Source organism: Aquila chrysaetos, chromosome 10 (genome assembly GCF_900496995.4).
Source record: "Aquila chrysaetos chrysaetos chromosome 10, bAquChr1.4, whole genome shotgun sequence".
Classification (NCBI taxonomy): Eukaryota; Metazoa; Chordata; class Aves; order Accipitriformes; family Accipitridae; genus Aquila; species Aquila chrysaetos.
The window spans coordinates 2153681-2169278 of NC_044013.1; the positions used below are offsets into that span (position 1 = coordinate 2153681).

Genomic DNA, 15598 nt, shown 5'->3' on the forward strand with positions numbered 1-15598 from the left:
AATAACTGTTTCAAATAGTAAACCTGGAATTTAAGATATTTAGGAAATTCTTCAGAAACATAAGCTTTTAAAACATATATAGTTATAACCCTTTTATGAGTGGAAACTGCTTTTCAACTTCTTGACCACTGAAAAAGTAAACAGACAAATATTTTATCAACAAAAGTTGATATTTGATAGACCTCAAGTTACATAGTATTAGAAGATGATATTTTAAGTGACTGAAAATTAATTTAATTTATTGAGTCAGCTACTCTTTGAAATCAGTGTGACCCATTGAAGGGTTGGGCTGTAAATAGCTCACGACCACCAGCAAGCAGTTAGATGCACACAAATTCATGTTAAAGGGAGTGACTGCTGCTCAGTATAAGCAAGAGGTTCACAACCCAACCTAAAGTATTTACTTCAAAGAGGAGTATCAAAGACCCGTCTTGCAGTGTATCGCCCACCTCCCCCGCAATCTCACAAAACCAGCTTCCTCACACTTGAAAACAAATACCCACCCTTGATGAAAGCAGAAAATATTAAACAACCCTAGGGAGGGGTGAGATAGGATCCAACCCAACCCAAAGCACTGGAGATCGCATTCTGTTGCGCCTTCAAGGAGCTTTATGTCTGGACTGAAATGTACTGACCTGAGGGTCCTGACCTGCTTCATTTCTGGGGTATCTTGTAAGTCAACTGATTTAATAATATGATAATAATGAGGAAGAAGATACAGATCTGCTCTAGACCAACCCAGCAGGCCAAGAAGAAGGCTTAAGTATTGGCACGTGCTTACCCACACGCCTGCGTGGCCAAGTCCGACCCATGGCACGTGCACTCCGTTGCACTCGACGCTCCACGACTGTTAACACAGCTCCGTAACCTACAGCCTGGAGCTGGGTGACATTCCCCTTGCCTGCCTGCCCTGCAGACGTGCCCAGAGGTATTGCCAGCTGTAGCCAACAGCCATGGCTCTTCGGCTCAGTGTGACAGGTCCTGCCCTTTTCCAGAGAGCTCGAGGTTCGTTCTCTATGACAGCCAAAAGGCAATCCTCATGTTAACCTTCATGGGAATCTGGGGTAGGTGGGGATTGCACTATACCCCTGAAGGAAAGAACAACAGCCCTGGAAGATTTCAAAACACTGCAATTTGTGAATGACATTGTTTTATTAAACTAATGTTCCTCCCCATCCATGAGCTCTGTGCTAGAGGATCTTTGCTACCCATTTGCTTGAACCCTGGGAGGACTTTCGGTGTAAAGTTCTTGCAATTGGAAAGGCTCAGACCTCTTACCTTCAATAACACATTGATCGGGGATAGGAATTTTCCTCCCCATCTCTGTGACATATGCTTTCACTTTACCCAGGTTTTCCTTCAAGTGCAAGTAGAGCTTGTCCTGGTATTCCACAGGTCGTGTCACTGCCTCTGCGCTTCCTTCGAGGGTCTTTTCTTTAGTAGACTCTGGCAAATTTGCTGATTCCATGTAATCGATACTTTGGTGTGAAACCAAAGAATTTCCCAGTTGCATTGCTTCAGTATCAACACTAAAAGGCAATTTGTCATTTTCTTGGCTAATGTAGATCTCGGTGAAGGAGATACCAGCAGTTATCTCCCTGTTCTCCTCGTCCTGTCCACTCTCTGAGTTTACCCCCTTCGCGCGGACTGCATGCAAAGCGAGGCTTTTGGACCTGGAAGGTGATTAAGGAGAGAAAAAATATTTTGGAATAGAGGTAAGACACAAAAAATCACGCGAACACATGCTCTTCCGAGTTACCTCTGTGCAGCTGGTTCAGAGAGCTGGGTGTGGGGCTCATTTAGCCAGAGGCAAGTATCTTGTGGTAAATATGCATTTCAAAAGCAAAACTCAAGCCACAGCTTTAATAAGCAAATGAAACTAAATAATATCCATATATCACAACATCTGCATGACATGGAGGGAGCTAGTCAACCTATCTGCAAGAAACTTATAACCCCAGGACTGAAGTATATGCTTTATTGATCACATCATAAAAATGCCATCCAGCAGCCATTTAACTGAACCAAGATTCAGCCTCCAGCTCTTCATTGCCCTGTACCTATATGCTGAGGATGAAGTTCAGCCTCCGTAAGAGTAAGAAGGGTGGAAGCAAAGTGACTGAAAGGGCAAATACTGGAGCAGGAAGAGAAAACCTCTGCTGTGAAGCTGCAGTGCACAGGCAGCCTAATGAGACCATGGGTGCACGTTGCTGTCTGAGCCCTTTTCTCACCTGGGAGAGTCACACTCATCTCACACAGTGCATGGGCAAAATTTGATTCCAACATTTGATACGTATGAGCAATAATACCCTAAGGAAGGTCTCTATCTTCCTTTCTAGTAATATCTGTATGCAAATATTTTCCTATCCCTTGTGCTGTTTTAGGGCACAGAAGAGATTAAATAAATAATCTAGAAAGATTTTATCCAGCCCTTGAATTCATGGATACGAAACTTGGTTAAAAGTAGACTTATGATGCCCACAGGTATCATGCAAGCAGACCAAATTCTCAATGTTTGGATAAAGGTTTATTACAAAACTGATATTCATGAAAACCACTCACACATTTTACAGGGCCATACCTGTTAAATCTCATATCCTTCCTTTCTTCTTTAGAAACCTGGCCTAAACTGTATCTCCGCACTGAGCCAGGAGTACTGTTGTCGACATTTATTTTCTCTTCAAAAGCCTGTATTTTAACTTGAAGCTTTTCATCTTCTTCATTTCCATTCATAACAGATTTTAAATCATCCAGTGGTATAGGGGATTCTGTTCCAGTATCATTTTCCATCCTAAGGAAGTAAAAAGCAGAGATTTAACCATGGTACATTGTGTTCATACTGATGCTGCATTTCTGCCTGTGACCTGTATTATGTATCTGGTAAAATAATTATGTTTCAGCAGAGATTCTCTTAGAGGTTAATTAATCATTTGCAGAAACATATTCTAGATCAATGTCTCCGTCAGATGGATCAGAAACATTGAACATCTCTGACAACCCTGGATTAGAAACTGCATGTGCTATATCTGCAGAAGCAAAATCCAACTCTTTCCCTGATAGTCCCATAGCAAAAAGGTTTTCAACTGAACTTAAACCATTCTCTCAGGCTTGCTAAACAGCGGCTTATTACATTATTTTTGTAAACCAAAAGTCAAGCTAATTGCAGAGTTTATAGAAATCTGTGGTTTTAAAGGTTTGACAAAAGTACATGCAGTTCCTACCACATTATTGTACTCCGAGTAAGAAAAGTATCTTTTAAAACTCAGCACATGGACAGAAACAGGCTCAGGAAAAGTTCCAAGCAACGTGACTGAAGTTCAGCAAAAGAGAATGAGAAATGAAGAGTTAAAATGAACTTGTAGGACTGCAGGACAAGCTGCTTTATTTTAAATTTATCGTTATGTTAGTCTTTGAATATGTAACCTTTTAATGCAAAATTCAAAGTCAACTTTAAATTTAAAATAAATTGAAGGGAAGCTGTTAATCTTAAAGGACAAAAAGAAATCTGCTGTCAAATATACTGCTGGTAAAGACCTGCTTTCTAGACATTAAAATATGCTCTGACCAGTGAAAAACGTTGTCTTCGCTGGAGGCCCAGCCGTGCTGCCGCAGGGGCAGTAATCACTGCTGGCCAAAGCCCTCGGGCGCAGCAGAAACCCTCTGCAGAAGGGTCCCAGGATGAAAGGTCCGCCACCCCGGCCCAGGGCAAGGGGAGACACACCGATGTCTCACCCTACGCCAAGGGCAGCCGTTTCCATGCCCAAAACTACATTTCCTAGATCAAAGTTTTCAGTCTGAGTGCTAGATTCCCCAAAACAGGGCTTCTGAAAACGGGGCTTGCTGGGTTCCTACACAGCTCCCAGCGAGACTCAGCTCCTCCAAATATCGGGCCATTTGCCAGAAACCTAAACCTTGGGTATCTGTACTCTCCCTTGAAGGTGCTGCTTGCCCTTTATGCAGCAGCAGCAGGACTGAATTTCCTGGGGGACCAACAGCACACTGGGGCAAAAGCCCTGTTGCTCCTTTCCCTCTTCTTCAGGGAGGTGCCTTCTGCTGCAGATTTACATGTTCCCGTCTTACTCCTGCAACTATGGAGTAACTGGACCAAAAAAATCATGAAGACAGTACAAAGGCAATCAGAAATCTCTTAGAGAATTAAGGGATATTTGACAGTATTTACTTTTTAAACTACCCACAGCTCTAAAACAAGCTTGTTTTCCTTCTGACCATTTCTTTGTGGGTTTTCTTTTTTTCCTGATGAACAAACATCTGAATAGCTAAATCTGTAAAATAAGGGTACGTAAAGCCACAAATGAGAGTTTTAACAGAGCACTTTCAAAGCACCAGAGTCTCAACAAGTCACGCTCACAGTTGGGAAGCCTATTAAAAACTCCCAAGTATTGCAAATTACCAATTGTGGAGACAAAAAAGCATGTTTTAAAAAAAACCAACCATGAATACTGCATCACAAAATGCAGTTTTTCATTTGTTTTGATAAAGGCAGCTCAGGATATTTCTCAGGGGAGTTGGCAAGTTTTGTCTTGTTTTGTTTTTAATTTAGGCAAGATCTCATAATACATTAACACTGCAGAACACTTTGAAAAAAAATATTCTTCTGTAATAAAGAACCGTGGCATGACCTTTACTAACAAATCTTTCTGGAGATGTGGGACAAGATTTAATTTATTAGAAAGCTGTCACTCCAATATAACTCTCAACACTGCTCCCATTGTGGGAACTAAGCACTAAGAAAAATGTCTGTTACATACGTAAATACATTTAAAGCCCTCTGGCTATGGAGAGGGGATTGATGGACTGATGGGGTTTATGAATGACAGACCCAAACCAGCAAGCCTTGATGATGTTTGGAAATAAAAATGGCCTTTTATAACAGCACCTTTTTGTCCAGCATTCTCCCGTTGAGCTCTGATGGCTTTGTGAAGGATAGACAAGAAAATGTTTCTGCTAAAGAAACACATTAATTAATCCGGTTTGCCGTACGTAAAGCAGCAGTAAGTTAGTGCACATGGGGCTCATCACTGCCTGGTGCTCCTCGAGCTATCACCTCAGTTTTCACCCTGTTGGTGCCCAGGATTTCAGAGCAACTGCAAGCACTGCGGGCGGGAGGCAGAGCGCTCAGCCCCGGGTATGCCCCACGGGACCACTTGCTCTCACGTGTACCCGCTTTGTGCTCGCATCAATTCCCGGGAAGCCAAAATCATGTACCCTAAGCGAAATGTTCAATGAAGCCTCCGCCCCGCACCCAATGGGATGCCTGGCAGGCCTTCCTGCTGGCCTCCCCTTCCAGCAACAGTCAAATAAACTATTGTTTGAAATCTTGGCAAGAGGCATTCGGTACATTGCTGAGGTTGCTGGAGCAGGATCAGCTTACCCCAAAGCTCAGGCTGTTTTCGAGAGGAAAAGGATGCATGAACCTATCAAGAAATCATAAGGACCTGGCTTGCAAAGATAGTGCTATGCTACCCATCGTTTCACTGCTTTTAAATTCTGTGTAGAAAGAAACCTAAATACACAGGTCAGCAAGTCAAGAGTTATACAGTAATTTGAAAAGCATTTCTCCAGGCCACCAGCACCATTATCAACATCACCAGTCAGGTGCTTAAAATGGGAAAAAAGAGCATACACAAATAGAAATTGCTAAAAATACACTCGAGATGGGATTGATTCCAGGGCTTCAGCTCTGATGGAGACAACACAAATGAATTGAGTGTGGGTCCTTGTGGTTTGTCAATGTACAGACATAATCACCTCCTCAAATACGACACGCAGGTTTGAAGGCGGCAAGTGGTGGATAGCGATGGCGATCTCAAAACCTCTGGCTCACGGTTGGGAAGCCCATCAGGAGCTTCCAAACATTGCTAGGAACGATCACGGAAACATCATCAGCCAGGTACCGTTCAGGGCTGAGGTGTCACCAGGAGCAGGAGGCTGCGCTCTCCGGCACGTCCCACGCAGCGCCGCTCACAGCCTCTGCTCTCACAGGTACTAATGGTGGAAGCCAGAATGTTTTAATTGCTGATGCCGGCGGACGCAAGGCAGCAGGCAGTGGCACACGCTGCCTGGCCTGCCTGCAGGGCAGCTGCTCCTACGGGCCAGGCAGGACACGGAGCGGCAAGGGGAACGGATGCTTCTCGGTGCCTGCACTGAATTAAATCACACTGTAGTCCCTTACTGGCATAGGAAAGTCTTAGATGCTATTACAGCTCTATTCACCACTAGGAATGTTGATTTAAAGAAGGACAAATACTGTAGAAAATGAAAGGCAAATGAATGGTAGAGGAATGCTCAATGATGCCATGTGCTAGACCTATCCTCTGCTTTAAGGAGAAAAGCTAATTTCATCCAGCCACTACACTAAAATAAGTAGCACTGGTATAGCCTGTTATGCTCAGTTCTTACCCAGAACAAGGGCTTGGAAGGGTCATTAATTTTTCTTTCTTTCTTTCCTTCCTTTCTTGCCTTCTTTTGATTGACCATGCTATACTTCTAGGTTGGATCAGTTCATTAAAACTCTGTATGTGTTCTTAAAAAGCACCTCTGAGACTGAATAACTTGCAATTTTGTGACAGTATGGGGCAACAGAGCATCGCATGGTTTTAATTATACTCTCTACTAACTGCATGTAAAATTTCCTGTGTCAAACAACTCCAAGCCAGCCATCGCTCTAAAGAAATCAGTTTCTTCTTATGTAAACACATGATTCTGGAAGGAATGGTTATAATCCAGCCACACATTTTAAAATCCTATTTTCCTTTCACAGCATAAATACTCTGGATTGCTGTTCTTTAAAAAACACTGCTGTTCAGTAACTGCAGCAGCTCTGGGGCTAGGAAGGTATTTCCATGTCAATGTCTGAACTGGTCCCACTTAACGCTAGTACAAGTCAGAATAAACTCCACTTAAATCGGCAGAGGAATGCTCATTTTAGCCTTAATTGCTGTGCCATACTTGTTCTTGTCCTATTTAGCTGACACTTTGCTTGATACAGGCCTGAAATGTAAAACCAAATACCTAAAAAGTGTAATTGTGAAAAATCAGTGTTTCACTGTGATCTCTTATAGCCACATTGAGATCACAAGCTGGTGGCTGCTGCAAGCAACCAGGGTCACAGAGGATTGGGGGGGTGGGATAAAATTTGGAAAAAAAAAAAAAAAATTCAAGCAGCGGTCAGAGAATAAGAAGTAATTTCAGAAAGGTTTGTTTGAAAGGGTCCAGGCCTTGCCACTGGCTCAAGACAGCTGTATGCAGGGCAGACCCCACTGCAGCAGACACATCCCGGGAAGCAATTCTTTACCCAGGAGCATGAGGAACAGGTTTTCCTTCCCATCACTTCTGGCTACACTCACGCCTGCCTTGTGGTGAGCACAGCTGCATCACAGGGACTGTCCTGTCTCATAAAAGCAGCAATTTATCCACAGAAATGTTAAAAACTGACAACAACAAAACAAATAGTGTGGAGGAATTTTAAGTTCCTTCCACTGCAGACTTAAGGCCAAACTCTGCCTTTCCTTAGACCAGAATAAACTCTGAGCTGCTCCACTGCAGCCCTGGGATAAGGTGGGTTCATTTTCCATCATCTGCACCTACATATTACCCTTCAAAGTCTGGCCCTCTGACCCCACAGTAGCTTTCATATTCCAAAGACAGCAGTTACATTTTCATTCCCTCTTACGCATGGCTGCGTTCAAGCTTGTCACTCAGAAGCAAATGCAACTTAAACAAGCAAACAACCAAAGCCTTTTCCTTTCATGCTCAGTAAAATTAGTACAGTTTTTCTCCTGAAGGAAAATAAGGATGCTTTCTGAAAAATCCACTGAAAAATATTATCATTTCCTCCCTTCTCCTCCCCTAGACTCTCCACCCAGACAGTATTTTGCATCTGTAACCACACTCACACAGATAAAGCTTCCACTCCTCAACAAAGCAAGTCCTTAACAAAGGGTAATTTGAGAGAGAAATGGGGAAACACAGCAAGAACATTTTAATGAAAATCTTTTTTTTTGTACTGTTTTTTATCAGCTCTAGAGATAGATGTTAATCACAGAAAGGAATAAGGAATAGGAATATCACAACATTTTAGCAAATAAAGTAATCTTTCTACCATAAATCAAGGGACCACGATGGGCTGTGTAAATAATTATTATGCTTTGTTACTGAAGCCTCATTTCCTGTCCTGCTTCATTGCAGTTCCCAGAGTACATGATATCCTTCTGGTCCCCTTCACTAAGTGGCACACTCTTCTTCACAGTTGAACTTGACTAGTTTGAAAAACATGTATGTCATTTCATGCTCGCTTTGCTATCTTCACTTAGGCTTTTTCACTATCTTCAATGAAAATTTTTTTAATAAAACGTGTGCTGAGGGCTCGATTTCAGCTGAGGTTTCTGTCACCAGGTGAAGTTCAGATGTTTCTTACAGCCTTGTTGCAAAATAAGGGACTATATCAGGGTTCCTCTCCTTTTTCATTTTTAACTCTCGCCAGGATACCAATTAATTGTTTCTCGAATGACCTCAATGTTTTGGCTCCAACTCTACAAGTCTGTCTCTAAGGCTATCCTTCATGGTTATGAGTTTTCTGACATCTGTGTTAAATTTTTTCAAAGAATCACTATTCCTTTGTGCCCTCTTGACCTATTTCAGTGTACACAGTACTAATTATAAGTCTCTCCCTAATTAAAAGTGACTGCTACCATATATTTAAATAACACTTATATTTTTACAGTGATGAATGCAGCAACACTCCCAATGCTTTAACCTTAGGATACACATTTAAAAGAAGCTGAGCGAGCAGAACATCTTTTTGTACAAGCTTGAGAAATTTTTCTCAGACTTTTTTTAGCAAACCTTTATCAGAGCTATGCCAGTCATTGTTCTCATCAGCTTCAGTGGTTATCTTCTAGAATAAACTCAATGATAATTGTGTAGCCCGACTTCACAGATTTATTTTTAACTGAAGCTTTTTAGATTGCCTTAGTCTACTTATCTGAGACATGGCTTTCTTCCTATTCTTTAAGTGCTAAAACTTGAACAGCTGCTTTATTCTTCAGTGCCAAATGACGCAATTTCTGTTGTATGATGTTCAGAGGTCATTCTGCCTGGTAGCATGAAGCTGGTGTCTGCAGTGCACCTACATCTCTTACTGTCACTCTTTATTACAGATTTCTGCCTTAGTGTCAATCATCCTTATGCTTGCATTTGAAATGCGTACCTCAGGTTACTTCTACAAGTAGGGATGCTGCCCATCAGGTGCCTGTAAACTATTTTGTATGCTTACCTGACCCTATAAATAACACAACCCAATGGCTGAGTGAGTATATACTGGAACAGTACACGAGGGATATCAAGATCAATACGAAAGTGGCAACGTAGCAACTTACAGGAACTGCAGTACATCTTGCTTTCAGCTGATTGTTCATTCATCCCAACTTGAATATATTTAACATAAGTTTATACAGCCTCACACAGCCATGGAGATACCTGTGGCTTTATCATACAAAAACTAGCTTTACCTGGCTCCTGATGTGTTGTCATTCTCTAGCTGTCGGACAAGGAGTTTGGCTATGGCAGTGAAACTGTTGCTCATGCGGTAGATATCTCTGCTCTGGGTGCCCAATATGCCCGAGAAGGTGTCAGTGAGACTCTTAATTTCCAGCAAAAGAATATGGTGAAACGAGTGCTCCATGTTGGCCAGCTGGTTCACCAAATACATCAAGCATATTCTGGCTCGCTCCTAGACAACACGAGGAGGCAAGAACAATTTTAAACAAACTAATTTATTGCGTGCTTGTGCAAGGGAGGTTTGTGTGCATGCTGCTGATTAAAGCATTGTCACTGGGGAGTAGTGGCTACCCCATGATAACTAACAAAAAGGCAACTGCATCAAACACAGAGTTGATTTTTGTGTACTATTGACATTACATTTCTACCTCTTGGTATTACCTAACCCAGCCTAACTTCAGTACACCTTGTCTCCTCCTCAAACGTAAAGTCAGAGTCCCTAAAGCCTCTTTGAAGGGCCCTGCTTTGCTCTAGGGTAGTAGATCAGCCTGGCTCAGTGATCGGAGCATCGGCAGCAGACCTAGCTCCCCTTTCATCTTTGAGGAGTCTTATGAGCCTGGCCAAGCTACTCCACCTCCCTGTACCCAGTTTCTGTACCCTTTTTTTGCTTTATCCTGTGCTGTTTGTGGCAGGCAAACTCTCTTGTAAGGGGCCAAGCGCTCACGCACGCTGCTCCAGTTCACAGGGTCTTCTCCTCCAGGGTCTTTTTCCTTGTGTCCATACCCCACCTGTTGCACATTGAACTCGCAGAGGCATTAGCATGGACACAAACATGTTGTAACCTGCCGGCAGACCTCAGCCTAACAAACCCTGCAGCTCAGGTCTGCACTGGTTTGTGGCACTGCATGACCCATGACAGATTGCGGTTTTGTGTCTTCGTTACAGCCTCATTGTATTAATGGGCTAATGTCCAGATTTTTGCTTTGTCCATGTTACTCTCCACTCCATAGCTGCAAATAATCAATGGTCACCAGGAAATTGCAGTGAATTCCGCGTATGCCATTAGCTGTTACAAATACTTTGCCAGGAGTGAAATCTATTTTTCAGACCGTAAAATATTTCCCAATCACAACTTCCTTTCTGGACCTGTTGGGTGTTGCTGATTTGCTATATTTAGCAGTGTCACCTAAGAGCCTGTCGTCACTGATGCTACCCAGACTAAGCAGGATTCTTCCGGCTCAGCGTCGGCAGAGGAGTGAGGTGCAGCGGGCAGGAGCGGGGGGACTTATCAGCATCTCTTCTCGCTAATGGCAAGAGATTAAAGCACCTCGTAAATCACCGGGGTTCTCTCCTTTCATAGCAATTCATTTAGGAGCAACACTCAGATTAGACCCATGACTAACACTGCAACAAAGAGAAGTTTAAAATGAGATTTTGTTTTAAGATCTCATCACACGTGATAAGGCACTGTCTGGCAGCTGTATCAATCACTGCCAATGCACTGAAGTCTGATATGCCCTCTGTAGCCAAAGTTTTGCTAGCCAATTTTTCAGGGGGATGTGATCTCGCAAATATATCAGAGAGATCACATCCCCCACAAATTAGGATTAAAGGGGCTGTTTCAGATCATAATATTAAACACGCAAATATTTTCTAGCAAAGATACTTTATCATCTCTGCTTGGCAAGGGCACACAATTCCAGTTCCAGCTATTTCTGTATGTACGTGTACAAATTCACATACTAAAACAGAAACCCCAAAGGTGAAGAAATGCATTAGGGTTCCTCTGTTTTGTTATAATTGTCCTAAGCGTGTTAGGTTCCACAGTCCTAAAAATATCTAAGTGGGAAAAGCAGCACAGAAAGCAGCAGTTAACTCAGGAGTTCGTATCAGATCCTCCACTGGGTTAACTGGGGATGGCTCCGCTCAGTGAAACCCACTTGGTACTCAGCAGATTGTTACAGAAATTGGGAGATATTTTGCTTTTAGACCCTGTGCTGAAATGCAAGCAAAGGCAAAAATGAAAAATTCTCTTCTTCCCAAGGGTTAGCAGAAAAGAAGGGGAAGTCACATGCCATGCACATACTCCAAACACTGCAGGACAATAACATTATTACCTCTTGTCTTCTGAGACCTCGTAACAGGGGAGAAAAAATTGCTGAAAGTTTGATTCCAAATACAGCTGGGCCATAAAAATACACGGGAGACTTTGGCAGAACATGGCCCGAGCATCACAAGCAAGAGATTTTTTGAAGAAAAAGTCAACTTATTTCAAACAAAAGAGGATCTGCTACACCATGCCATGACAGAGATAAATGAGAAAAGCATATCAGACAAATTGCTTCCCTTCAGCCATATGTGGAAAAACTACAGCTACATCCTCAGATGGGCTGGATGGTGTGATGGAATGAGCTTTTTTTTCTCAATGGCTTGAAAGAGGTTGACTTTTTGGTACATATTCACTAGTTTATTTGGAAGACGATCCTCCCTCCAAGAGATAAACACAGGCTCAATTAACATTTAAAACACATTTTTGTTTCCTAAACAAACTGTGCAGCAGACGTAACTGGAAGAGAAATTTTGACCATTTTCATGTCACTTTGATCCAGCTGGAGTGTCTCCAGCCATGCTGAAATGCTGCTACTCGCCTGGAGTGAGGTAAAAGAACAATAAACTCTACTGAGTAATATAATATGTAACTGTTATACAAAACAAAATTACAGCAAAATAGCTCAACATGAAAGCAGTCATTATCCCTGCCACAATTTTTATCCAAAAATTTTCAGAAAGCCTATTTGGTTGTACGTAACCCATTGTTATTCTAACAATGCTTATTTTATGTATTCATGTATTTTTTCATAAGCATCCCTTGCATTTTATGGCATTACATCTGCCAGTAAGTGAAGATCTAAAATACAACAATGAGGTGTGGCACAGTATTTGGCTTTACCTTAAAATCAGGCTCAGGAGACTACAAAAAGAGATCACGAGGCTTTCAGAAGCAACTCTGAATTCCAGTTGGTTCAAAACATACAGTTATTGAGGAAAAAAGATCATTAAAATCTTTGATTGACCTATGCCCCAAGATGGTGTTTAGCTTTGCACAAATTTATCGTTAAGGGACAAGTTCTGATTTCAACTTCACCCATGAGACTGTCACTGACATCAACAGAAACGGTGTGTATAAACAAGGGGGCAACCTTTAAATAAAGGGATCTCTTTTCAGCCAAACCTCTCATCTCTCCAGGGGTCTGTCTGAACTGCCAAGGTGGAGAGAGCAGTTCAGTGAAAGCACAAGAGGTTGCTTCTAGAAGCCAGCAGAAAGGATTTTCTGCTCATATCTGCAATCTATATTGTAAAGGGCCAAGCCTCGATCCTTGCCACCTCTTTTCCCCAAGTAAACCTCCCAGCGAAATAAAATATCGATTACTAAAATTCCAACACTACCATTGTTGTTTCATTTCCCACTTGTTTTGCTTGGCTGGGAAAGGGATGCTGATGCTGATTCACATCTATAAGTAAGAACTAGCAGCCCATCTGTAACACGGCTCCGTTACAGGAAAAGGAAGAGGGGGAGAAGTGACAGCAGAGGTTTTGAGGAAGGCATTGCCACGGTGGGCTGCGAGACGAGACCATCAGCAGCGCATGTGTCTGCAGGGACCATTTTGCTGCCTGCACGTTTCTACTTGGACCTAATCTAAATAAACTGGCTGCAGTGATGCTTGTAACTTAGCAGTTATGCTTATAGGTCAGAGTATTATTTTAATTCTTTCGTGTGGGTGCACTCATTGTTATATACTGAGCCTTTAAGATCTGTCCAGCTTTTATGATGCCAGATGTGTTTCTGTGGATTTTATCGCAGGCTGATTGTCTGCATTGCAGTGAGTGATGCCCCATACATCACAGAAATCCATGGCATTTTTTTTTTCCTTTCAAGAAGCCTGATTTGCATGGGAGCATCCAGAGACATGACCCGTCTCTCGGCTCACAATAGGGTGAGGGTAAAATCTGCACAAGAAACTGCCCAAGTAAAGCAAACAAAACCTTTACAAGGGAAAAGGAGGACTATGAGAGATCCACTGTGTTACTAAACACACAAGAGCCACAAGGACCTTTCGGTCAATGTCTGGTCTGATGCAACCCCAGGCAATTGTAGACCAATGAATGTCCTGCCAAAGTAGCTCCTCATACCCCCACAAAACTGTGGGCCATAAAGCACTCAAGTTCCCTGAAATAAAATAAAAAATCCTTAGGGTAAAGAGACAAAACTCGCAAGTAGAAGGTGAAAGAAAGACTATCAGTTATAATGTCTGTGAAGGAAGAGGGAAATTGCTATGTGAAAATGCCCAGGTGATGTGGGGCAGCAGACTGCATCCCACATCACAAAAAACCCACGAAACAAAAGTATTCCACAAAGAGAAAATGGGAAACTTTAAGCCCCACCAGCAACTCTAGCATACGTTTTGCACCCAAAAGGGTGACTCGCCTTGGCTCCAGCATGCAATGCCCAGCCATCACCCAAGCACGTTTTAAGGCTCTTTCTGCACCATTTATACCAGAGGGAATAACTGAACTGGTAGCATGGCACTGCCAGAAGCACATCCAAGCCCTTTGAGAACACCAGTGACACAGACGTACTGCTCGTGACCAAGGAAAGGCAGTGTCACCTGTGTCCAGGTGACAGAGCTGTGCAAGCCTGACACTGATGTCAGGAGCCTGGTGGACTGATACGGCTCAAAGGTGACTGCAGAAACAAAATCAAGTTACCAGAGCACTGGTAACTACTTACACATTTCAATCAGGGCAGATCTTCCATAATTCAGATATTTTTTAGAAAATAAGAGAGGAGCTATTCACCTCACATTGGAAAGTTCACCCCTGCCACCCTTTGCGTGTTGCTTTTATTAATGTTTTTGAGTATCTACTGAAAGGTCTCCCGGATGTCACTAAAACAGAGCCCACTACAAACAAATTAAAAGCGTGCCATCTCTGCAAACACGCAGTGCTGGTGGCGGCAGAGCAGGCTGGAATGCAGTCTGCTGCTAAGTCAGCAGCTTGCAGCTTCTTAGAAAAATAAGACATACAACACGGGACATAATACCAGTTACTTGACACTTACAAGAGAGATTGGACATCAATTATGCAATGCAGGCTTGCCCAGGCTGTGTGTGTAACACTTGGTAGCTACGTGTATCCATGCAAACCAACAGATTAAAAAACATAAGGAGAAAATGTTTTGCAAATAATTTCTTTGTAAACTTTACTATAGCCTATAATTTCCAACAATATATGAAATACAACATGTGCAGTTCGTTCCTTGCTTTTTCTTGGTATTGGTATAAAAGAATAACAACAACAAAAGGCAAAATAAATTCAGTCCCTTTTAAGTAGCAGAACACAGCAGAAAAGGGGCCTCAGAGACACTCACATGGGAAGAGCTGGTTCAACACGCTAAAATACAGAATCCAAATTAAATCCTTAAATTCTGATCCCAGCTGTGCTCGTTTGAGGATTAGCTAGTTATAAGCTGTAAGGCTTCTAGGAGATGTTGACTTTTAAGTACTAAACGCAGAACTAAATGTGGTCAGCTGCAGTTCTTATAAAGGTAAATTTTGCTGGGGTTATGTAAGTAAACAAGGAGAGAACAACAAACTTCATTTGGCTCACAGTCTTCAATGTGATTTTGACTTCATCCCCCCCAGAAATAAGATTTACAAAGCCAAGCCAAATCTGGTTTTGATTCTTACAAGATAAATTAATATAAAGCTCAAGATTAGCAGAAACAGCAAGTGTAGTGTCTTCCTGTGCTGTACCCCACCGCGATCAGACACCCATCGCCCAGCCAATACACACTCATAACTGAATGCCAAAGCAGAAAGGATTGGACTTGTTGCAACGAGTGAAAGAAGACTTGCGTAACATCCTTCCGTGCCAGCGAACAGGACTGCCGAGGGGCTGCCCCCTGACCCTCTGCTCCTGCCCCACGCGGCTTCTCCCTGCCTCACGCCAGGCTCCCCCGCTCCACAATATCCATTTAAATTAGTGCAACTGTCTCATCTAAGAGTATTACTGAGACAAT

General features: G+C 42.5%; 1 protein-coding gene across 1 annotated transcript in view; it reads right to left on the bottom strand.

Annotated features, from left to right (window-relative positions):
* Positions 1-15598, bottom strand: part of VEPH1 (ventricular zone expressed PH domain containing 1) — a 96530-nt gene that overhangs the window by 40989 nt on the left and 39943 nt on the right. Inside the window, exons 8-10 of the mRNA XM_030028909.2 lie at positions 9531-9751; positions 2582-2791; positions 1279-1673 (exon numbers count right to left, since the gene is read on the bottom strand). Coding sequence (XP_029884769.1) covers positions 1279-1673; positions 2582-2791; positions 9531-9751 — 826 coding nt within the window. The remainder of the gene's footprint in view (positions 1-1278; positions 1674-2581; positions 2792-9530; positions 9752-15598) is intronic.